At 40.7% G+C, this 25,540-nt stretch overlaps 1 protein-coding gene across 3 annotated transcripts in view; it reads right to left on the reverse strand.

Moving 5' to 3' along the window:
- Positions 1–25,540, reverse strand: part of macrod2 (mono-ADP ribosylhydrolase 2) — a 433,012-nt gene that overhangs the window by 126,055 nt on the left and 281,417 nt on the right. For all 3 annotated transcript variants that reach the window (XM_039783426.1, XM_039783425.1, XM_039783424.1), the window contains exon 6: positions 6,174–6,295. In XM_039783426.1, coding sequence (XP_039639360.1) covers positions 6,174–6,295 — 122 coding nt within the window. The remainder of the gene's footprint in view (positions 1–6,173; positions 6,296–25,540) is intronic.

Raw genomic sequence — 25,540 nt, forward strand, 5'->3', positions numbered from 1 at the left:
ACACCCAGTGAAATCCTCTGCAGCACAAACTGAACTGCCCCCCCCCAATTCAAACTAGGTTTCTGTTTCTACTCTCGATCTTTAACTGGATTAACACTGTGATAAACAATGCTAGAATGCTTACATTTTGATAAAAGGAACCAAAAAAAAAACAAGCATAATATCCAGGTCGAACAGAATAACAATCTTTAAAAAATAAATACACTATATCTGCTGGTTTAGAGAAAGGGTATTACCAATATGCTTACTTTTAGGCATGAGATAAAAAAAAAGGGTCAAAGAAAAACAGATTCACCTGACATGAGAAGCTAATAGTTTTAGCATTGTATCCTTCATTCAAAGCATTTGGCCTTCATATTGTTCTGTGACATATGGGGTTTTATCTTCATCAAGCATAGGTACACAGAGCATAGTGCAGCAGACAGCTAACAAATATTTAGTAGAATCTTGCAAATATGTGAACAATAGGCAGTCTGTGGGGAACATCAGTCAAATCACCTTTTTTTCCCTTCGCTTTGTGAACCGTGCTACATAATTGCAACTGGCTGTAAAGGTCTGTAAATATTGTCATAAAGAAAACGGGCTTGGATTCTATATTGGAGGAATTCAAAGTATGAGCTACATGGAATTCTGGGTGATAGACACACAAATACCATCTGCGTTGTGTAAGCAGATCAGCAGTAAACCTCTCATTCTTCTATCCCAATTAATGGCACAGTTTACTTTGCTATGATCAGAAGCCAAGTATGTGCACAATCAGGCCTCTATACTCTCAGCCATTACATAATTAAATCTGCAGTCGCTCGCACTTGCGGACAATAATTTACGAGAAAAGGGTAGAGAAGCAGACGGAGGAAAAGTTTGTGCACGGTCTGTTCAGTGCATAAATGAAAATTAATGAATCACTTGGGGAGTCGGCAAACCAAAATGGAATAGGGTGGAGTCCAAAGTCGTTAAGTTTGATATGGTAGTATTTTGAAACATAAATAATGACAAAGACCCTCCAGTGTACTTAAATACCGCAGTAAAAAACACATTTCCAAATATCACCAGTGACCTACACGAATAAAGGTACAATAGTAAAAGTTACTTACAGCATGTTTCATATAATTCCTGAGAACAGAGGAGATATTTTTAAACCGGTCGGCCAAAACAGAATCCAAGATGAGGTTAAAGTCAACCTGCCCTCCAATCCCCAGTGTGTTGTCCATCTCGAAGACACCTTGGGGGCATGGTCACTTATCCCAGTGATACAGTGTTTGTTTGTGCTTCGCTTGCTTTCCCTGTCATGTTAAACAGATTATCTAGTGGGGGCTATCAGCCATCATTTTCAAGCAGGCAGCGCATGCTGATGTGTCACTATAAGATACTGTTTGCAGGAATGCATTTTGGGACCACTGCCGGGCAAAATGAATGGCAGCTAATGCTCCTAGCAGCCTTGGAATGAGCTCACAGAGAAGGTTGGTTAATCCTATCATTCTACACCATTCATCTCCAATCCACTTGGCTTTCCGCATTTTTTTCTCAACGGGAAATTAGTGGCTTCCCTGCTGGATCTCCTCGAAGCCAGTGTGTTATGACTACAAAACACTTCCAGGGCCGCTTGGGAGTCAGAGAAGACGCCACTAAACGCAGTCTGCGACCCTGTCACTGTCCACAGCACGCTGCCAGAAATAGATTAATGACAGATACTTTCGAAAAAGCATCAAATTGTGGCCTGTCAACGTCAAATTCTGAACAAAACGGAGGCTCAGTTGCCCACAAGATCATTAGTCAACAACTAAAATGCTCACTGTATTTTTATGCCACTTACCCTCAAAAACTAAAGTCCTCAACAGAATACTTCCCAAATGACTCAAAAGGAAGACAAAATTAAATAAAACATGCTTATTCTTTTATTCTAAAGGCCACAGTATAAGGGGTGTTTAATATCTCTAAAACAAAACAGAGTCTGAGCTTGAATGGCTTCCAGATGGTGGTGTCTCCCTCCACACAGTCAGTCGGTTTCTGCCTGACAGATGCTACGTTTGCTTCCAGGGAAGAATCTGAGCAGCCTTCCATGACTAACCAAGACAGGGGACCTGCATTAATCGTCTCCTCAGTACCATGTACTGTATGGCTTTCCAGCTCTTTGGAGGGGAGGGCCCCCAGGGTCTAACTACACTGATACAGTTCACATGAGTATGTGTGTACTGTATCCATACATTGTCAATCTGAATATGTACTCTGTATGAATGCATTATTAATATGCACATACACAGAGGTGAAAACGTTCACCATGTAAAAAAGCCTAATCTTGATTGCAATAAAGTATTCCTTCAGTTAGAAGATGATGTGATTGGCAGGTCTCAGTCAGCGGTTATAAATCTGCATGTCTTTCGCACTGCATGGCACCTTAACACACAAACAAATTACAGAAAATTCTTTTTTTTTTCAACCGTTGTCTTTTGAAATTTCTGGCAATGTAATAGTGTCGTACTGCTGAGTAGTGACTTTCCCCATCAATCTCAGCTGTTTCCAAATGATAATGGCATGCTCTGTATATCGGAGAAACCATGGTGAGACCTATTTACTATGTCCTGGCTCAAGCAAATATTGATAGCCTGCTAGAGCATTTTCACTCCTATTGACCAGCGTGGCAGTGTTATTATCACATTTCATGTCTCGAATCAATCCACCAAAAATCCATATTTCTAGCTATATTTCCTCTTTGGCTCCTCACCTGAGCCTCCTTTGAAAGCAAACAACATACTGTAGTGTAACAAGCACTGAGCAGAGGAGGGGGCTGTTTGACAACGCGCTGCTCATCTGCCCAGAGCTCTCGCTACTCTCAACTCTACTCACACGCAGCTCCCACGGCTCCCCTATGTGATTTTGCAGAGCCCAGCCGGCAACGCTAGCATTCTGGCTGTGGTCAGTCAGAGCCGAGGGAGCTGTGACAGCCTGCTGCTCTTTCAGCCGCAGCAAAAAAGTAAAAAAAAAAATAAATAAATAAATAAAAGCACTGAAGCATTAGAGTCCTCTGGGCAGGGAAGGAATGACCAAAGAACGTTGCCACACCACAGGCACATTCATATGCCTCAGGAAGATGCACGTAAAAGACAAAGTGTATGCATGCACATGGGCACAAATACACGCTATCACTTTTCAGCATGCAGTGCAGCCAAATGATTTGAAAAACAGAACTAAATAGGCCATCCAGCCATCCGATATTTATCCAGAGAGTAAGACGGAGCGAGGGTGTTAACGCCTGGACCGTTCCAGATAGCTCTCAACTTCAGTGTGGGGGTTAAACGGCAGGTTTCTTTGCTCATGTTGATCGTCATTTTTCATCTGAAGGGCATCCTTCAGTAAGGCTTAAAGCTGCATCCTATACTTACAGTTTGCCCTGTGGGCCAGGTGATAGCTATATAAACAAAATGTGCATATCTGCCTTTACATTTCAGCCAATATCGGCTTGGCAAAATATCCATGAGTATGAGTTTCAAGCCTTTAGATAAAAAAAAAATAAGCCACTCAAATTTTGTGTAGAGATTTCTTAGGCAACACTTAAAAACGCCTTGAGAGTTATAAAAACAAAAATAAAATAAAAAAATTTACTTCTCTGGCCATTACATTACTTTGCACATTTTCCCAATTATCTCTTAAAACTAAAACAATGAAACAAGGATCTCATTTCAATGCCCTCACGTTCCACTGTCTGAGCTGCCCCGCAAGGAAGACTTTATGATTTTAAGGACTTGAGACTATTCATTCAAGCTGTTACTTTCAAATTAGTTTTAGTCTATTGTAATGGTTAGTATACAAGCTAGAAAACTCAGAAACAACCCCTAAACTCTGCCAGGAATTGCCTTAAGTTGCCTCAAAGTAACATTTTCCATGTTCTCCAGTTCTGTCCCAGTGGAACTGTAAATCAGTGCAACACTGATCACTTAGGGACAGGAAAGCACATCACTGAAGGACAGGAAAAGCTCTTCTATCTAATTTCTGACTCCTGTAAATGTTCAGTCATACCCACTAAGCTGCCCTAAGGTAAAGGAAATGCACTTCCAGTCCTGAAATTCTGTGGTATTCCCAATAAACTCCCTTTCTTGACACGCTACAGTCACAAAAAGAGTTTGATGAGACGGCTGTGGTAGCCGTACTGTTTCGTTGCCTAAAGGGTGGCTTTGAGCTCTAAGAAACAGGGATTAACTAGCGAGCTCTGCTTCTTTTCAATCTTTCATGCTCAAGTTTATTTTGTGTTAGGCTTTGTTTTGACTCCTATCCCTTTGTAATGCCCTGGAATCCCCATTAGGGAGCCAGCCCTCTAGGATTCCCAAATGCAGCCCCCCTCCCCCCCTTTTTGCCCACTAGGCAGGGTGCCTGTCTTCGACGGGATCTCTTGTTTCTCTCAAACAGCAAAACTCATAGTGAGACCCTTTCAGATCAGTCAAAATGAGCTTAGTGCTGATCAGCTAACCAAAACTTGGACTCATTGTGCTCTGCACCAAGAGACCGCAAGACTGAAAGAATTAGGACTAGAGAACCCTGAGAGCCACTCTTCGAGTAAGTCTTGCACATCAAGCCAGGCTAGAATAAAACTAAATCACGGCCACATCCTTGCTTGTTGAAACAGCAATTTCCCCTTTGGTTTGGTAAAAAGGCGTTCCGTTGTCCCTGCAGCAAGGAGAGACAAAATGGACTGTGGCTAAGATAACGTAATGACTAGGCTCATCCTACAAGGCCGGTCAATCACATCACACCACTGTTTTTATTGAAGGCCTGCTCAACACACAGCAGCTGTATAAATACATTAGACAGGATCCAGGCAGCTCCCAGTAAAAACAGAAACTCTGTTTTCATACATATATGGATTATTGGATAAATAAATCAAGAGATAGGCCTAAACTAAATAAATCTGTGGAATGTGCCAGAAACAAAGCAACAACTGAAGCATTTGTGGATGAAAGCAGACAAGCTGTTGTTGTGTTCCTCCAATGAGTCCTGAAGGGCCTGGTGCTGCAGAGAAGGCCTCGTCTCTGCCCATGAAGCCTCGAGCCCAGCAGAGTAAGTTATTCAATTGTTTAAATGACATCGTAATGTAATGTCATGCTTGTGGCTCATCATATCTTCGTGGATCGGACTGTTCAGCAGGCATGCTGCTGATTTTGATAAAACTTCAAAAACACTTTCATTTTGCTTCACAATCCATTTAATTGCTACCTAGAGGTGTCTGTCACACTCATAATAAGTCATCAACAGAGCAGGAATTTGTCACAATCATCTTTAATGAAACTGACACTCATCTATGCCTCCTCTTTCTGTTGGTGAGTACTTCCATTGATTGGCCTCTGATGAGGCTGCAGGGCATTAGGCTGGTGCAGAAAATGTGATTTGTGGCTATTTGGTGTGATACTGATTTGTTTACCCTCTGTGGGCAGGGCAAATCCATTTATCACGTGGACCAGACTGAAACGTACGGTTCACAACAGACTAGAAGCTGGGATAGTGTGTGAATGATCGGCCGCTGCCAGCTGTGGATTGTGTGGGCATTGTCTGATCTAAACCCCTATAAATCAGCCACATTCACTCAACAGTGTGCTTTTTCCCCCAGAGTTTTAAAGAAGAAAATGCTTCCTGCAGATGTGGCACAGTCATACGCAAGAATCAAAACATTTAAAATGACTCTTCGGTGCTCGACATTTAATTTCTTGGAAAATAATAAATCAAATATCTACGTTAAGACCTTTACAGAATTTAAGAAAGGTCACAGAGATCTAACTTAAAGTGGCTTTCCAAACAATGATAAATAAAAAACTGCATACTTACTGTACACAGCGGCAATATACGAATGACTGCCTTTTATTTAATCACAAGCCAAAGCAGTCTACATGAAAAGGCTTCATTTGACAAACATGAAACTACCATTTTGTTGTGTTCTCTGTTTCTTTTGTTTAAATAAAGAAGATTAAGGCTTTTCAGAACTGTATCTGAAATGAAAGATGCTAAATCCTTTTGTTCTTGTACCTATTCCAAAATTCCTAAAATGTTCAAACAGCTTTTCTCACTGAAGGCTTATTCACTCTCAAACAAAAACACAGAAGCACATAGTTTATTGCTTTCAAGCTGCACAGACAAGACACAAATTTCTCCTAGGATGAGTGGAAACGTGGTAGCAGTACTGTACTCACCACAGTGCTCAAGTCATACTCCTCCATCAGCCTGAGGGAGTTCTGGTAGCAGGAGGTGAGGTCATTGGTCTCAGTAGAGCCCACATGACCTCTGGCCACCGGGCCCACGGTGTGGATCACATCTGTCGGAAAGGGACAACACACAAAGATCTTTTCAGCACAGCCTACTTCTAGCAAGGTTACAAGTTTGACGGTATTTCTAGTAGTGCCGTGTAGTGTGAGAATAAGTACAATGCAGCTGAGCAGTCAAACTAAAGTTTTTAAAATCTGCAGAATCATCATCAAATACAAAATATGATAAAGTCTGTCTTCACAATGAGACAATGGGGCCGGCATGAACAACCCCCTGCCTGAAATGAATGCATTTATTCAGTAAATGAAACAGCAGCTTAGATAGAAAATCAATTACAAGATTCTTTTATGCCATCTACTCAAATATTCATATGTCTCCCTGTACTCTCTTTCCCTTCGCATAGTAATGTCTTTAACTGTCAATCACAAGTTCCCTTGTCTGGCCTGGCCAGACTGAGGAATGCAGCTTCTTAATTGAATCATAGGAGTGATGACAGGAAAATACGAGAATATAAGCAGTGACTTGACAGAAACATAATCTTCGCCTTCAGCCCGACTACCCTTGGCCTTCTCAGTGCTGGACAGGACAGGTCAGCATCGATAAACGAGAAGTAACTCTGCATCACCCACAGAGCATTCCAGAGAGGTTTAGCACGTGTTGCATTTACACACACACAAACTGCAAGGATTTCAGTGACACAACGACATCATTTTAATAAACATGATAAAAATTCCTCAAAAAGGCCATCACGGTTTGGATGCAATATATCACGCCCTGAACTGTAAACTTTCAGTTTCTCTGTTTATTTAAAAACAGACTGTTTCAAAGTGTCAAAGTCTTTTACTTTATCCAGCAGTATTTACTGGTGAATCTTAATTCATAGCCAATTAAATATAGATCAACTATGACTCATACATTTGCAACTCAACACATCAAGTCCCCAGTTCTGTGTACTAAAATATTAAACCCTGTTAAAGTATGAATACTAAAGAATCAGGTTCAGGTGAGGGCATGAAACACAGCAGTCTCATGTGTTTTCTTGCAACTAACCTCACCATTCACTTATAATATAAAACACTTAGCCTCACTTTCCCACTGAGAAAAATGCAAGCTATATGATTACTCTACTTGACCATAAATCATTTATAGATTACATTTAGTTCTCAGTTGTATGTCTGGTTGCTTAATAGGTCAGGATGAAAAAATGCAAGGGGAACCACTATAATCAAGTGGCTTTCACTGGTGTTGCTTAAAGGTGCTGACAAAACAAGCAGACGGCAAAGAACTAGTGGCAATTAAGGCCGACTATGGCGTCGCCTCACGTCGCATGTGTCTTGGTCAAAAAGGGGCCGAGCGGCTCGCTGTAGCCAGCTGGCTAGTTAGCTGGCTTGCTAATTCCACCCAACATGCCTTTATACTACATTTGTTACAGAAAATGAGCAACATGAGAACAAAGTTGTCACTCATCTGGCAATAGCAATATGCTTTCCTACAATGTGACAAGAGTTTGTGAATAAAACATTGATACATTTTATTAATTTAGTGGCCAGCTGGCTGGCTATTTAGCTAGCTAGATTGCTAAGGAGCTCAGTTCTTAGTCTAGCACCAACCAAGGTGCAGAGGAAGAGTCTAGAGTCTTTATATTAAGTTTTACGATACAGGACATTATTTTATCAGTTTAATTTGTAATGTGTAGACATGTCGATCTATTAAAAGATGTTGAAATGTTGAAATAAATATATGTACACTCGTATTTATGTGTCTCATTGTACTTCGTAATTTGCACATTTTACATTGTAATCTGTTATCTGAACAGCTAATCAGAGCGATCCCTCTCACTAACATTGCAGAAGCCAATTTAACATGTTTGAACCGGCCCAAAAGGCAGAAGGGGGTCGACAAAGTTGGACACACTGAAAACACTAGGGCGACAGATCTCCTTGGTGTGTCAGCACCTTAAGAGGCGAGATTTTGTGTTTGGGAGAGGCAAGAAACAAGGTGATACCCAGCTAAGCTGAGGTTGGGCTGTAATGAGAATGGAGCTGTCTGAAGTATTGTCTTTTTCCAGAATAGTAGGCTCGAAAATTGCACAATGTGGTTATAATGGGACACGTGGTAAGTTGTTTTTCATGCATAATTCATGAAGTTCTTCACTACAAGAATTGCAACATGCCAATTAGAGTGTGGGCAAGCGCCAAAAACCGGACTACTGGTGAATTCATGAAAATGTAAACAGTTCTTATCTCACCAGTACCAATGTCTCCACTTGTATCCTCAACACTTCCACATCAAATAAATATTTATGCAGCTGTGTTTCTGTAAGGTGAAAGGCATATTTCACTTTGTAACTAAGGAAGGGTATTACAGGAAGAACAGTTAGTTTCTGTAGAACACCAAAACACTCTGGCAGCTTCTTCAGTATCTCGTTAAACTTGAACACAAATTACCTCTCTAACTCGTTCTTGGAGTGACTGACTTTTTTTTTTTTTAACGGAAAAGACATAAATTGTAGGGACTTTATTGAACGATAAGAAAAGACTTTGGAGCTTGTACTGAAAGAAAATCTTCTGCATGGACACTGAAATATAAATAAGTCTGATTAGTTAAGCATACCTGTCAAGTTTTGGATTTGAAAATAAGGGAAATTTTCCGGCGCCCACCGCAAGCAGTCCCACCACCCCAACCAAGCTCCAGTATCCCTTACATTTTAAGACAGGTGTACAAGAAAGCTAAAATCACCACTTGATGCAGAATGCTGAAAACATTTACAATTTATAACATTGCTTGTCTTTACATTTTATTTTCATTCCACACATTCTTTTCATTTCATATTGCTTTTCTTTTACAGTTTTTCTTTTCATTTCACATAACTTTTCTTTACTCTTTTAGTGAGTTATTGTATAAATTTGTTGCAGACTTTGCATTCTTTAAGATTGTTTTGGAAGGAGTGTATTTGTGGGCTGGGCCAGAGTGGTTTACAGAGTGGTTTACACAAGAGTAGAGCGCAAACAGTTCTGTTGTCTAACGTCATCCTATTCTCTGGAACAATCTTTTGTACCATGCTAAACACCCTTTCTCAACTTGCATTGCTATGGAGAATGCATAGTAAAGCCTTCATAAGTTTTGGCAGCGCACCGTCTCTGTCGAAGCGTCCATCATCCGTCTCTGTTTTTTTTTTTTTTTCCTGCGTTGTCACTCATCATCTGGCCTCACACACTAAACTTCGCGACAACTGCCATCTACAGTATCTGTAGTAGGCTACTGCACGTGGCAGTTATCGCGAGGCTAGTGACAGAGCTCAGATTGGGAATTATTTTTTTTTTTACTCCTTCTCCTTTCGAATCGGGTATTATTTTTTAATAACGCAGGTTAAAATACGGGAGATTTACGGGAAAATACTAATACGGGAGGACGGCGGGAAAGAAGGGTAAAATACGGGACTTTCCCGGCCAAAACGGGATACTTGACAGGTATGGTTAAGTAATATTAATAAAGAGAAGCATGTTAGTGTAGTACATTAGCTATGGGCAATTTATCCGTGAAGATGCTCTTGCCTAAAGGTTAGGACTTGCTCTAAGCATATCAAAACACTTTATTTTTCCAATGTGTTTGAAGACTCAGAAAATGGTTAGTTATGGCCATAATGTTTTTCAATGCATACATTATACAAAGATGCTCTTTGCAAAAGGGTTTGAAAAGCTCTGGCAGACAATCCATCCAACATGGGTCTTTATTGTCACTTTTCCTTTTCTCCTGGTAGAACCCTCAGCTTTTATCATTTGCATCCATTAGCTGACAGACACATTTCAGTGTATCAGTGTATCAGTGTTGCTCAGAAGCACATACTGACACATGTATACCATTATCTCTGTTCAACCTGGGGGGGAGGGGCTTGATTGTGGGGATGATAACTGATGTAGAAAACACATTAAAAGAAATGTCCTGAGGAAACGCATTAGAGGAAAGCTGTCGTTTAGTATGTTGAAGGCAAATAAATCAAAAGTCTCTGCAGCCCTAACCTGCTAAATAATATGAATTCACTTGTAAAAATAATGATAATATGGCAATGAGAGGGAAATAAAAAAATCCAATCATTTCAAAATTAACCTGTTAAGAAAGAGACCAGAACTACAGAATTACAATACACAGCCAACCGTAGTTTGCTCTGAGCATATAAAATAAGTCATTAAGGAAATTAACGGAACACTTCTTTATCACACATACAACAAAATCCCTGCTGCACACACCTCCTTCAAGACTCTCGCCTTGCCAATTCCACCAGAAGTTAATGAGCTTCCAATCCCAGCAATGTTTTTAGCAGTTTTATTTCCTCCCAATATCTCCACTGGATTTGTTCATTGGGGTCTCTTGCTTGGGGCTACAAGGTCAGTAACACAATTTAACCAGCAAAGACTGATGATTGCCATTCAAACCGTGCCTTCTTTCCCCGTAAGCCCATAGGCTCTGCAAAGAAAAACAAGCAAAAAGAACAACAAAACAAAATCAATCCCGCAGGTTTCTTCTCTTTATAAGAGACAATTGTTTGCTAAACTCTGGGCGTAAGGTCCAAGTTAAATACCATAATGAGACTGATATTGACAGATATTGTCTATTGTGCTGGGATGAGACTCTATAAGGCTACACACTTTGTATTGTATTCTGCATCCTACAACACAAACCACGAGCAACAATTTATTTTCCTCAGCATATATCTGAATGTGTATCCTCTCTGTTACTATATCAACTCGGCATGGGCAGGTTTACTACTGACGACAAACTGCCCTAACAGGGATGCAGTGGAGTCTTTAAAGTTGTTGCTCAGTCGTTTTCATTCTAAATGAAGGCAATGTGCCACCGTGCATGCATTATGCCTGGCTGTTCTAGACTTCTAATGTGCCATGATGAGCACACATTCCTCCCATCAATTCTTGTAAGTCAATAAAAAAGCACTGAAATGGGGAAACATGTAGCTAAATGTGGAGTCAACAGACACTTGTTGTTTTTATCTTCTTTGTTCAGTACTATTGTGCCTACTGCGTTGTTAAGAAGTAACAGCAAAAATGCCTTAAATACAAAGAGAATGTAGAATGCCTTTGTCTAAATACCCTCAGCACCTTCAGTGTGTGACTTGTTGGGAGAGTGTCATGTTTCTGTAACAGCAGGGACCCTGGAAACTGAAAAAAAGACCAATCCATTTGGAATGATCAGTGACATTGTGCAGGTGCACCACACCTCAAGGTGTCGCTGTTCGTTTAAAACTATGCTTAAACGTAATCATTTGTTTTTGGCTGGAGATGAAGCGAGGATGTCAAATTCATTTTTCAATCTAGCTCCAGACCGACATGAATATAGAAATCACTGAGGAGCACTATAGGAAACCATAAAAAAGGAAACTGACGCGGCATATATTTTCTTTATGCAGACCTATTCAAAGACAAACATATCTTGACATATTTCTCTAAATTGCATGGGCCTTATACTGTGCACTATGCAGCTGCATTATGTAGGAAAATATAAATATCAGATGAGGACTCAATATCTGCACATTCTTAGTAAAAGGCTAAGATCAGGAGCAAAAGAATAAAAAAGGATTAAATAAAATTCCTGATCGAGACATCCCTTGTGGCAAGTGATTTTCAATAAGCCTGGGTATGTTCGGGATGGACTGGACACAAAAAGGTCCCTTTCCCACACCAACTTTGGAGCATGTGTGTGAACATCTTCGAGCCTACTAAAATATTCCTCAGCTGAATAACTACCAAGGGGACATGCTCACTTCAAAGACGCCACTTTCTTAGCAACTAAAAAATCTTTTGAAATATCTAGACTTCATTTAGAAGAGAAGGGCTGTGCTATTTCAGAGAGGGACCAGCACTTCACAGCCTAATCAATCTTTCATTTTTACTTGCCTGAACTGACTTTGAGGCTGCTTTACCATTCCAATAACTATTCCAAAAGGCTTGAACGTGTTTACTGTATTGTGACTGCTCCTGAATGGTCCCATTTTTGCCAACAACTGTTAGTACCAAAGAGATATGTGGATATGGAAGCCTCATTTATATTTATTATAATTCACAAGAGCTAGCAGACAATAATCAAACCACTTTCATGCTGCCCATGGCAATTATCCTCCACACTCAAGAATCAACAAAGCACATAATGACTTTGAGTCCATTAAGAAATTCAGCCAAAATTGAATTTAACGGCAGTCACTATTTTCACGAAGTAAGCCAGATTATGTATGAGAGTGGACTGTAGGCTTATTAGTCTGTGGAGGTCTTTCATGTAGAATTAAGTGTCTCTATAAAGTGATATAACTGATGCTGAAAATCAATGAGATCATCTAAAAGTCAGGAGGTACAGTTAGCTCAGTGACTAACTCTCAATTCTGAAGGGTGAATCAGCAAAAAAAAACAGCAAAATTGCTGAAGTCATTTAAATGTACACTTACATACAGTTTCTTGATTATGAAAAAAAAGTTATTTGCATAATAATATGTGGAAAAGCACCATCTCAAAGAATATTCTAGTCTATTATGAAAATTGTCCCTGAGGAAAGTGAACCGCAGCCAGCGGGATGGGATTTCTTGAATCTAGAAGAAGCTTGGTGTTGTGCAACTACTGCCTGTCTCGTGTTATAAGACTTGATTTTGAGAGACTTTACAGTGCAATGCATCAGAGCAAATTGAAAAAAGATCAATAAAGTAACACAGCATTCGCTGAAATTTCTTGTCTGCGTGCCATTAATATTGAATTTTTTGTTGTTGTTTTTCCCCGAAAAACCATGAACAAAACAAAGCACAGGAAAGCAGAAGAGGGAGTGTCATTTAAAGGGTAATTCAACGATGAAGCACACAGGGGAGACATATATAGCTATACTGCTCTCTATGGCTTTTCACTTCCAGCCATACGTTAATCTGTGATGTCGACGCAGGTATCTCCCTTTTTAACACCACCAGTTGATGGACAACACAAGCTGTGGCATCAGAGTTTCATAACAAGTAATGCAGCAGCAGTTTTCTCTCAGTTTACATAAAGAAATACATACACACAGAGTACATTTATTTTTACTGTTAACTCCATGCAGATGAGAGTTGAAGACATGTCTATTATTATTATCATTTTCACCATTGTTGTAATAATCCCATATACTGCAATAAACTCAGTGCTCTATAATTTCATGCTCTTGATAAACATTGTTTAGCTCAGCCAACTAGTCAAAATAAAGCATCAATTCTTCAACTTTTCTATACATGCTGGTTTTAATTAATGACTGCTTCCACACATCTAAATATGACAGCAAATCAGTCAGAACTGAGAGGACACATCTATCGGTTGTCAATCACAAAGCAGTCACATTGCCCATGAATGAAAAAAAAGCAAGAGAGATGGCATTTCGCTTAAAAGGGCTTCCAAGCGTTTCCCATTCCTTCATCTGTACATGTAACTCACTGTCAGTATGTACATACACAGCACGTTTGAGTTTTGGCATGTGAGGATCCACCTGCATAAACACATGGGGCTACAATCGTAGTGTATAGATTTACAAAGCAATCCTGCACCCAGTTTAGATTTCTCTTCACCTACTATGCAACTTAAAAATACAATATGAATAATCAAAGAGTGCTAACATTTTCGAAACGATTGAGCCAGGTTTAAAAAGAGAAATATGGCATTGGCACACTTGTGTTCAATTGTTAACAAAAAGATAAAAACTAAGAAAACAGCGTAGATTGAGAGTTACACATTACAATTAAACTGTAAGACTGGGGAGATGACTGGTTCTTAGCATTAAAGATTTGTTTGTTTGTTAGGGTGACTAAGTTGAAGTCTCGACACATAAAACTGGTTAACAGGGCTCCCTGATGGTTCTTTGACGACTCATTGTTAATAGATTTCAACATGAACATACAATCAGTACGACTGTGCCAGTTCAGGTAAAGGCCAAATTACTTCCCAATAAAAATGTAAGTACTGGATACAGTAGATGCCAGCCACTGCCACTCAAATTCTAATTCCATAATACCCACAAGAGTGACCATGTTTTCAGTAATTAAGTGTATTTTGGCGTGATTGCTAGACTGGACCCTCTCACCACGCACACAGCTGTTCCCATGTTGGTCGCTGAGGATAACTAAATGAAGTGTGTACACCCACTCGGACATGGAACTGGCGTTGTCATGGTGACAGAGAGTGCAGAGTGATCCCTTAGCGCTCGCTGACGCTCCAGTCTGAAAGAGAGAGCTTTTTACAGACCTAGAATTCGTCTGCTGCATGCTGAGCAGATACAGTTGTTAGTGCACTGATATTCCCTTCTTTAAAAATGGATTAGGGGCGTCTTAGTGATTATTCATACACTTGGTTTTCAAAGAGCTTTTTCCATTGTGAGTGTCACTGAGATTCTGTCACATTTAAACAGACGAAGGACTAGAAAGCAAGATAGGAGCCGATATAAAGGATGATAGTGGAGCATCATGCATCACATGCAATATGTTTTTGCTGATTATGAACAATTATTATTTAAGAAGAGTTCATAAAGTCCAAGAATAGCTATTTTCATGAAGCACTGATCAGCACTTCTCCACCCTGTCAATCATGATGCATGTGAAGTTTTTCAATCTTCCAGAGTCACACTAAAGACATCCACATACAGAATGTCAAATGTCAAGAAGCTCTTCGAGTGAAAGAAGAGAGCACTTTATTGAAAAGCCATCGCCCAGCAGAGGTGGGTAGAGTAGCCAAAAATTGTACTCAAGTAAAAGTACTGTTACTTCAGAATAATATGACTCAAGTAAAAGTAAAAAGTAGTCATCCAAATAATTACTTGAGTAAGAGTAAAAGTACTTGGTGAAAAAACTACTCAAGTACTGAGTAACTGTTGAGTAACGTCTGGTTTATTTTTTTTAACACAAACATTCAATCAGACAGACAAAAATACAAAATAATCATCTTTAGGCAAATTATAGCCTAGTTCATCCAATCAATAAAATAAATTTAAATGAATTAATTAATTACAAAATAGCTTAAATTAAAATAATCCAAGTAAATTCAAATACTTAAAAAATAAAATCAATAAAATAATAATACATAAAAAATAAATAAGCACAAGTAACACAAATTTCCAAACCTTTATACTTTTTTTTACCAGGCAGAAGTAGAACAAGGTAATGTAGCTGTTTGGCACTTGTACTAAGATAAACATGCTTTCATTATGAGGCCAGAGGCCTGTACTACGAAGCACCGCCTACTGACCAATCAATACTCGATTGATAACGGCGTCACCGTTCTTAAAGAAGACCAGGCGGAGCTCGGTGCGCGCAGAGAGAAAAAAGAGAGAGAGAGAGAGAGAGAGAGAGAGAGAAAGGGGTGCGCTCATACAAAAAACATTTAGAGACCGACAACCCTGTTAACATTCCCTGATGGGTATATTTATGAAATATATAGATTTTAATGGGAGGGAATTACATAGGGAATTACATATCGGCTATTTGTCGCACAGCGGTTTGAATTATGTTTTTTATATATTTTTTATTTGCTCTCACAATCGCTTTCACTGCCAGGGTTGCAACTGAAATAATAGGCTAAAGCAAAGGCAATTTATGGAAAGCACAAGTGTAATTATGGTCAGATGTTGTGCCTGACTGATGGAGAAGTGATATTGATAAGCATTGTGATGTAGGCTAGCCTAGATTATTATTATTTTTTTTATGCCAGCTGTCCTCCTGTTTTAGGAAGCATCGACTGTATTGCGTTTTGTCTGTAAAACCGTGTCTGTGTTCTTCATATTTATGTAGAATTATAGTTTGCTCTTCTTATGTAAAATATGTGGCTATTATTGGTCATGTTGTGCAAACATCGCCTCTTTTATGTGAACACGCACCGCTAGATTGGGAAACCCTGGGTTGATTGAACTAGTTGTTAACCACCGTTGTAAAGCTAAGTCCCTGGTGACGAGACTGCACAACTACGTTTGATTGGTGAAACACAGCCACGTGGTAGAGCCTTTAGCGGAAGTCTCTCTCTCTGTCAAAATAAAACATTAAAATGAGGCGAACGCGGGGGGGATAAAAACAATGACGCGTAGAATACCAAAGAGGTAAAAAGAAAAGTAACGAGCTCATTGTAGCCTAATGTAGCGGAGTAAGAGTACAGTTTCTTCTTCAAAAACTTACTCAAGTAAATGTAACGGAGTAAATGTAACTCGTTACTACCCACCTCTGTCGCCCAGGCTGCTGGCACACACTTTTCACTGCTTTACTGTACTGTAACAGTAAAGCAGCGCGCACATATTCTCATGAACCGGGTCGTATGACACTGTATGAAAAGTTACTAAAATGTATGATATCATATGAAAACTGGGTGGTCACGTGACATCAGCTACAGAGCTCTGTGCTAAAGAGAGACAGTTTCTAGCTGTTTAAGCCGCTACAGAGCTTCGTGATGCAGCTACAGACCTCCATCACAGCTCGTCGTATCAACGGCAGTTAGTAGATGTATTTGGCCGCTACAGAGCTCTGCGACACCGGCTACGGTGCTCCGCATAGTGCTCCGCATAGTGCTCCGCATGGTGCTCCGCATGGTGCTCCGTTAGGTCAGCGGTAGTTGGTGATTCAGTTACCCGAGAATAGGAGCTGGGTAGAGAGCACCGGGAGCTGCTGGTCATGGTGCTCCGTCAGGTCAGCGGTAGTTGGTGATTCAGTTACCCGAGAATAGGTGACTGTGAGCCGGGTACAGAGCCCCGCGAGCTGACGGTAATTTCGGTGAAGATTACGCTTAAGTTTAGGCAAGAAAAAGTGAGCGTTATGCGGTGACAAAAGCTAGTTAAGGCACGGAAACAACAAGTTAAGTGTAGGAAAAAGATCACGGTTTGTATTAAAACACTCCCAAGGTACACGCATTTCCAGGGTGAATCTTTGTTTTCCCCGGGAAGCGAGCTCTGCTCCCTGGCTTGAAAGTCCTGTGCGTTAACGCCCCATCACCCCAACCACCTCCCTACGAGGCAAGCCGCGTTTTTATACAGCAACAGTCAATGTGGTGCGCACAGCAAAAGAAAATGTGGAAATCATACGAATTACAGTGCTTATCTTTTTGTAGCTTTTTGAACGTATGGTTCATGAGAACAGGGTGGTGTGTGTGTGTTTGTGTGTGTGTGTGTGCGTGCATTGGCCTTATAGTGAAGGACAACAACATTGTGATGATTGTTTTGCTGTACACGTGCTGTAAGAGTGGCCCTGGTAATGTCTACAGGGACCACAGGCCCAGAGTAAAGACAGAGGGAGATAGTCACTGAGCACCAGCTGTTTTCACTGCTCTGGGCTTTCTATAACATTCCTCTAAGCTTGAATGAGCTGCCAGGTGACACTGCTCCCTACGGCGCTTGCTAGTTCTGCTGCTTGCTCACTTTACGGTCCTTCAAATCATTTTTCTGGATGTTTTAAATAAAATGTGAATATGAGAGTAGTTTTGAATGGCGATGTACAAAAGAACCCACAATTTGTAGACTTTAAAACTACACCAAGACAATACAATTTGATGTGTAGCAATGCACAGTACACCGGTATCAAGTCGATATGGCAAAAAATATGAATGTGAAAAGAAGGGATGCATGCAGTGTTTTAAAGGAAACACTTGCACACCCAACACACACAATCTAGATATCTAATATCCAATCTATTCTATTGAAATAAACGACACATTCATAGCTTTTATTGAGCCAATTGTGAGCAAGCAATGGGTATTTACTCCCTTTTAGCTCTTCTGTCACATCTCATCTACAACCAAGGTGTCTCTGCATCCACAGGTCTCAATTTGTTCTGTTATGTATCTGCAGGACTGGCATGGCTATGCTGTGATGTAGCTCAGAAGCAGCATGCAGTGACACTGTTGTGTGTAAGAGGAGGCAGCCCTGCTGGGTCAACCACATTAATGTTGTGAGGAAAATACAATTTTGATTTTCCTGTGCTACATGGACCCCCTAAGAAAAACCTTGGAGAGATGCTGTTGATGACTCTGATGAGGCTGGAAAACGGTAGGCAGGTTGGCAAAATTCGAATTCAACAGGCAGACCTAATCTATATAGTCACATACAGTAGGGCTCTACAATATCTGTTGTTCACTCGCTGGTTCCCCAGCAGCAAGGAGCCCTGTTAGTTTTAAAAGCAGCCTGCTCTGTTTGCTTTGTATTAAATGTACAAAACAAACCACATACTGCGTGAGTACAGCCTTTCATCTCTGCCACTGAACATTACACGGTGATGTTGATACCTGACTTCAACTGCATCTCATCATTTCTCTGATTAGGGCACCAAACAGCCGGGGCAGTACATCATCATTCTAGTCTGTGCAAGCAGGTCCAGGAGCTGGTGAGCTGAGCTTCATGCAACTTTTAAATGTCAGTGTTCACACACACACACACACACACACACACACACACACACACACACACACACACACACACACACACACACACACACACACACACACACACACACACACACACACACACACACACACACACACACACACAGACCGTTGTGGAGGCAAAGCTGCAGGGAGACTGAAAGTGATGTGGCCTGGACAGATGCTATTACCCGTAATTTCAATTAAGACATATGTGCCGAATGTGGATTTGATGGAGAAAGACACTTGGTGGAGAGACTAAGCACGCTCTCATTCTAACAACATGTGCCACACGCTCTCCAAATTATCCTACTGACATTAATTACAAAGGCGCAGTGTTTGGGTAAGTAAGGGTTAGGAAATGGGAATAAATAGTATTGTGCTGCACTATAGTATTTCACCCTCACCAGCAGACATGGGACAAGTGAACAATCAAGTTCTTCTCCAATACTTGGTACAGACATTAACTATAATTGAAAAATGTATGCATAGACTTTTAATTTGATATTTAGATATTGTGCTAATTAATACATTCAGCATGTTTACGATATTTGCTTTCTAAAACAATGTGTTGATGAAATGTATGTGCTAAAGCTACTATCCAAGCTTCAGTGTGGATCAGTTGAATGACAACTGAAACCAGTATATTTTTGAAATGTTTGTTCCCAAAATAAAACTAAAATGAAGCTAAAAATTACCAAAATGATCCATAGCTTTTGTCTTTGTGCTTTCAACTTTGTCAGCTTCCTTGCTCCCATTTGCTTCTAAAAGACTTTAAAAAGTGGGTCGCTTTATATTATAGCCCGAAGCAAATAAATATTTTTGTTAATCAGACAATAACTTTTGACCTTTCTGCTCTTTCAAATGAATGATTAACTCTCCAATCTTGGCAAGAGCAACCTAAGTGTGGCCCTTAAGCACTGAGAAGGACGATTTTTTTTTTGCGCTCTCTTATTTTTGGAGTTCAAAGTAATATGATAATGCCGCAAGGCCTTTGAAAATCTCGTTACTACATATCAAAAAAATTGTCAGAAAGTTGCTAACATGCTGACATTCACAAGGCTGCAATAAGAAAAAAACTGCAGGGGGGCTGCATCATCTCATGCTGAAAGAGCCGCTCTCTCCCTGGGGCTGGACTGAGGGCTGTCTTCATGTGAATGCAAAATGGTTATTTAATATGGTTGTGTTCCGGAAAGTACTTGTGCGTTTTCTCTATATGAATAACACTGCTTTTTTTTTTAAATACATATTAGTTTTGTGTAAATCAACAGAGACAGGAAAGGGACATATTACAAATATGTTTGCTTTCTTTTAGAATATGTGTTATTCATTTATTGGTCAATTCATTTATTTGTACATTTTGGAATTATACAAATCTATGAATCATTAGGTGATAATAATATATCTGTCACTTGTGTTGCGGACTGAACACACACAGCTCATTGGATTTTGGAAAACGTGTCCTTTTCAGAATAAAATACACAGGTAAGTGTGGATAAAATGGAAGTGGTAGGCAGTGACCTTCGGCAGCAACTTTTGAGTCACCACGAGATGGGTCAGCCCTTTTCCTATTTCATTCACTTTGTCCGGCACTAAGGGGTGACACTTAGATTCCTCTCAGCCCAAAGCTCCACCAAATAGACAGCCCACTTATCATCTCCTTTCACATCCAGGGTGCCACTCATTAATCATGTATTCATAGCCTGTGCAGTTTAATTACAACACTAATCACAACAAACTATCTACTTCACTACTGAACCAGTTGGCTGGGTAATGTGGGCCTGAGAGATTCAATCCAGCTCATTTGTTCGGTGTTTCGCTGTTCTCTTCCAGATTACCACTGCAGCTACATAGTACTTTGTATGTTATCTAATTTTGACCACCAATTCCATAACACGTTAAAGGAGAATTCCGGTCAATTTCAACACGTAGCTCTGTTGTTTGTAAATTTAGAGTGCTGTCAGTAGCAAGAAAAATTAACACCCATGTGAAGTGATTCCTTCCGAGTGAACACAGTGAATCTGACTGCAGTAGATGTGAAAGAAATGCATGAAAGTTGTGCTAATTCAGCTCTGTTTAGTTCCGGTGTTGAGACTGCAGTAAGACGAGTGCTTAGGGACCGTCTACAAACTACAACACTGAAAAGAGATATTTATTAATTTAATGAATAAATAAGGTAGTGTCTCCAAACTTACCTCAATTATAACTTGTCTCCTGCTAGTTGTACTACAGCACTTACTTCAAAAAAATATGCATATGCCTATTTTTTAAAATCTTTTTGTATCTCTTTTCGGTGTTGTAGTTTGTAGACGGTCCCGATCGACACCGGAACTAAACAGAGCTGAATTAGCACGACTTTCATGCATTTCATTCACATCTACTGCAGTCAGATTCACTGTGTTCACTCGGAAAGGAATCACTTCACATGGGTAGGCACTTATAATGTCATTTCAAACATGTTAAGATGCTAAAAGCACGTTTAAAATTTGCCCGGTTTCAGCCTCCTGGGTGCCAACCTAGCAGGAGGATAACACGGTAGGCAGCACCGACTGTTTTCGTTTTTCTTGCTACTGACAGCACTCCAAATTTACAAACAACAGAGCTACGTGTTGAAATCGACTGGAATTCTCCTTTAAGAGAAGTAGAACCATTTGCGAATTTTCTTAAAAGAGGATATATTGTAAATCCCTCACATCTTTATTAATAAACACTAATTTTCACAGCATTGGTGCATTTACGGTGAAAATAGCAAACACCATTAGAAACCAGTGCAAACACAGGTACGGCAACATTGCAAACTACTCACTGATAGCGACACAGCAAACCATCGAGCCACCATGCCAGCCCACCACAATAGCAGCATTTAGAAAAATCTTATATCTTCTTCATCACCTGTGGGCACTTTGCTAGTACAAAATATGACCTCCCTGAAATGACAGAAGAATGACTGTGGCGGTCCTATTTTTCAAAGAGACTTCAGCCAGTGGAACTGGGGTATGGCCCCATTACTGCTCCATCTGTGAGGGCCACCAGATCAGGCTCTTATCTGTGCCTGTTTCAGGTACCTCCACTGAAAAAGCTGTGACAAGGACCCATCCAGCCAGCGCAGTCTCACGGGACCTGGGTCCTATAAAATACACTCCTCCAGGCGTGGATTATCTACAACAGCGTCAAAACGTGCCCATCAGTGTGAGACAGCACTGACAACTTCTGTGAGAGGGCCCCATCGAAATAAATAGAGGTTATTCGCACACTCCTCTGTTCTCTCAGCCCTCCTCACCCCTCCCTCCAAAGACCCACGGAGACAGTTTCAGGGCCCCATGTGGATGAAGAAGAACTGTGACCCTCCAGGGAGGGAGACTCGACAAAAAGAATGCCGCTACCTAGCAGTGGTACACCTGCCACATAATACTCCAAAGGATAGAGAACACACATACACAGTGTGCTGCTGAATGCAGGAGCTTGTGCAACGCGACCAAAAGCTATAAGTAACATACCCTTATGGGAATACATTACTCATAGAACAACACATGGCCACATGGCGCAGCACAGATCAAACATGTTGGAATACAGTTGAAGATACCACACAGTGAGTACACGTGTACTGGGTGCTGATGCTTTGGATTGATGGCATAGTAAAATCTCATCAGGTGCTGTGTTGGAGCCTGGCCCAGTGCGGTCTCTCTCTTTCAATTCTCCTTCCTTTTTGTCTTTTTCTCTTTGCCTCTGTCAATCTCTCTTACTTTCTTCCCTTCCAATTCTTCCTGTATCTCTCTGTCAATATGTCTCTCAGCAGTGTTGTAAATGAAATCTGTTGAACTGCCGAATTTAGCAAAGGTTTATGTCTAGAAAATGCAAGGTCATGCGTATCATCGGTCGGCTCCCCACCTGCTTTAGTGCAATTCGTTTGCCGTGTGTATTTATCACAGATGCAGCCATTTCTGCACTGAGGGCTGTGCCACGCTGTGCATACTCTCACTTTGTTACCCCCGACAGAAATGTCTCACCAGGGAGAAGCCTTTAGTAGAGCACATATAAACTCTTGCCTTTTAGTGGCATGGGAAATGCTGTAATACATACATTTATGGGGTCTGTTTCTGAGCGCTATACTAAACTCAAGAGTTTGACCTTGCCACTTTTTTGCACAGACTTTTGAAAAATGCTGAGGTAACTGTTTTAAACAATGGATAATTAATGTGCTTTTTCCCATTCCTAGGAGTGGTTTGGATGTCTGGTCATATCATCAGACAGGGTACATTAAGAAATGTAAAAAAAAAAAAAAATTAACTTTTACCTAATACAAAAAGGGAGTTTGGATGAGACGTTTAAATGTAAAAGGGAGACACTGGCTGGAGTGTTCTCATCTTTGGTGAAGAGAAGCGGTGCAGCAAAGTGTTGGCCTTCCAGCTGCAACAGTCAGGGCCATCAGATAATAAAAGCAAACATGAGATAACACAGCGAAGCTAGATCTCTCAGCAGGCCTGCATTAAAGCTACTAATGGCACAGTGCACTTTAGGGTGAGCTTTCGATGACACAGGCTGATGTTTTCATATGTTCAACAAACACGGGAGGCCCCATTTAGCTGGGTCAAACACAAGCACTGTGAGCAGTGTTGGCCCTGAGTGCAGCAGCATGATGGACGGGAGGCTATCCCCGTTCCCTCCCCAAGCCCCCATAATTGATAGCAGTCAAGCCTTTTGCACAACAGTCTCTTGTTCTTCAGTATTTTGGCAATCAGAGCCACATGCCACATGGACATTTATCTTACTTTCACAAAAATGTGGGCTTAATGAGATAATTTGGGGTACTATGCTAGATTGACGTGGCAGAAGAGCTTCAATGTGTGGTCTCTCTACACAGTACGCAGAGTACAGGCCAGGGGTATGAGAACTTGTTAGTTGTGCGCAATAAATGGCACAGGCTGGCTCTTTACGCTGACGTATACACTGGAGAGCAAGAGAAATTACCTGGATGGAAGACACAGTAGGACTAAGGGAACATGTTTTTTTACCTCCAAGTTGCACAAGGTGAGCTGAGCAATCAGCAGCTTCACCCCAGTTAGGAGAAATCATTTAGCCCGGAGCCTTGAAGCACACAAGCAGGTCTCCCTTTTTGCCAGATCCAGCAGATGCCTACAACTACCACAGTGACTTTTAAAATCTGCCTCACCATCTGATTGCAGTTTTGAGCCCAATGTTAAGAGCCACCAATAGAGAGATGTACAGAAACATGAAAAGAGAAAAACAAAGATGCATAAAACTCAAAATAATCTAAGTTATACATAGCAGTCACTGCTTTGCTTATCCAAGGGAAATCAATTGAGATTCATATTATCAAAACTCTTTCTTCCAAACAATACCCTAGAAGCTTATAAAAAACATTATTTTTAAAGGTATTAGAGAACAGATGAACAAACACTGTTTTCTATTCAGGTACGTCTGGGCAGTCAGACCGTGCGGAACAGGAGGCTTGTAAAAGCCAAGAGGATTTTCTTTTAGCCCAGAGGCAAAAACAACCTCTTAAATCCACCCCAAAGCAGCCAAAACACACATATACATCAACCAGATAGCACTTCTTCAAGGTAAACCCGCTCAGGATATGAAATGAAATGATGAAGAGCAGGTGAAAAACATTGCACACATCAGTGCTGCCGCTCAGACAGAGCTGAAATAGTTCTCCACATCTGATTGGGGAGACAGAAAGAATCTAAAGGATGGACAGCAATTCGACGCTGCTGTCGGTCTGCCTGTATACTACAGGATAAATGATAGAAACAAATGTGTTTTACACTCTAAAGCACCGCAGCAGACAATTATATAACTCAGTAAGCTGAGGTAAGGATGATGCAAGTAAGATATGGATACATTTATAACTTGCACTTGCAAACTGGCAGTGTAAATTGCCTGTGGGATATCTGAAGCATCTCCCAAAGTTCAGGCGGTCGAAGCATCTGCCTACCTACGGTACCTTCTAAAGTCGAGTTTACTCACGATCTTTGCTGTTGCTGTGTATGGAACAGTACAAATTAGGCATTCTTGTTGTCATGAGTGATGAGGACCCACTGGGACTAGCATAAAGGGGTAGCTAAATATTAGCCTAATAATAAAAATAATTTACATAGCACCTTTCAACTACTGAGCTTTACAGTAAAAACAAAGACTAAATGTAAGTAAAATCCAAAACACAACATAAAGATAAAATAACTTAAACCATCAGTTAAGAAAAAGGCATAAGTTTAGAGTGAGTTTTAGGAAGAGATTTAAAAGAGGACACCTGAGATCCTATAAGGGCAGGGAGATCCACAGCTAAGGGACAGCAAAGGCCCGGTCACCCTTAGTGACAAGTCCAGATTGTGGTACCATCACCAACAAGTCCCTGGCCAGAGGGTCCCAGGAAGTCATCCGGCTCATCGGGAGTTAGCAGCTCAGAAATACAGTCAGGAGCCTGTCCATGCGAGGCTTTGAGAACAAGCAGTTAAATCCTAAAATCAATTCTAAAACTCACAGGTAACCAGTGAAGGGCAGCAAGGATTGGTGTGTTATCTTAGCTGCCAGCAGCATTTTGTGTAAGTTGCAGTCTTTGGATGTTGTGCCTGCTTTGACCAGAATAAAGTGTGATGCAATAGTCAAGTCTGGAGGAGATAAAAGCATGGATGACCTTTTGCAGATCAGACCTCCAAAGAGACATGCAGATGGTGTTCAAAAGATCCTATACCACAAGGTTTATTGGAATTCTGTTGAAGTTGATAGTAACGCAGAATATGTGTGACACCTTATTGCCTTCCAAAAATGCATCATGAACAATGAAGATAAATCCGCAGGCTTGAGACAGCCTTCGTTGTTCAGTATAGAAGCGGCTGCAGAGGCGGTGGCTGTTTCCTTATTTTAACCATCTT

This window comes from Perca fluviatilis, chromosome 19, assembly GCF_010015445.1.
Source record: "Perca fluviatilis chromosome 19, GENO_Pfluv_1.0, whole genome shotgun sequence".
NCBI classification, from domain to species: Eukaryota; Metazoa; Chordata; class Actinopteri; order Perciformes; family Percidae; genus Perca; species Perca fluviatilis.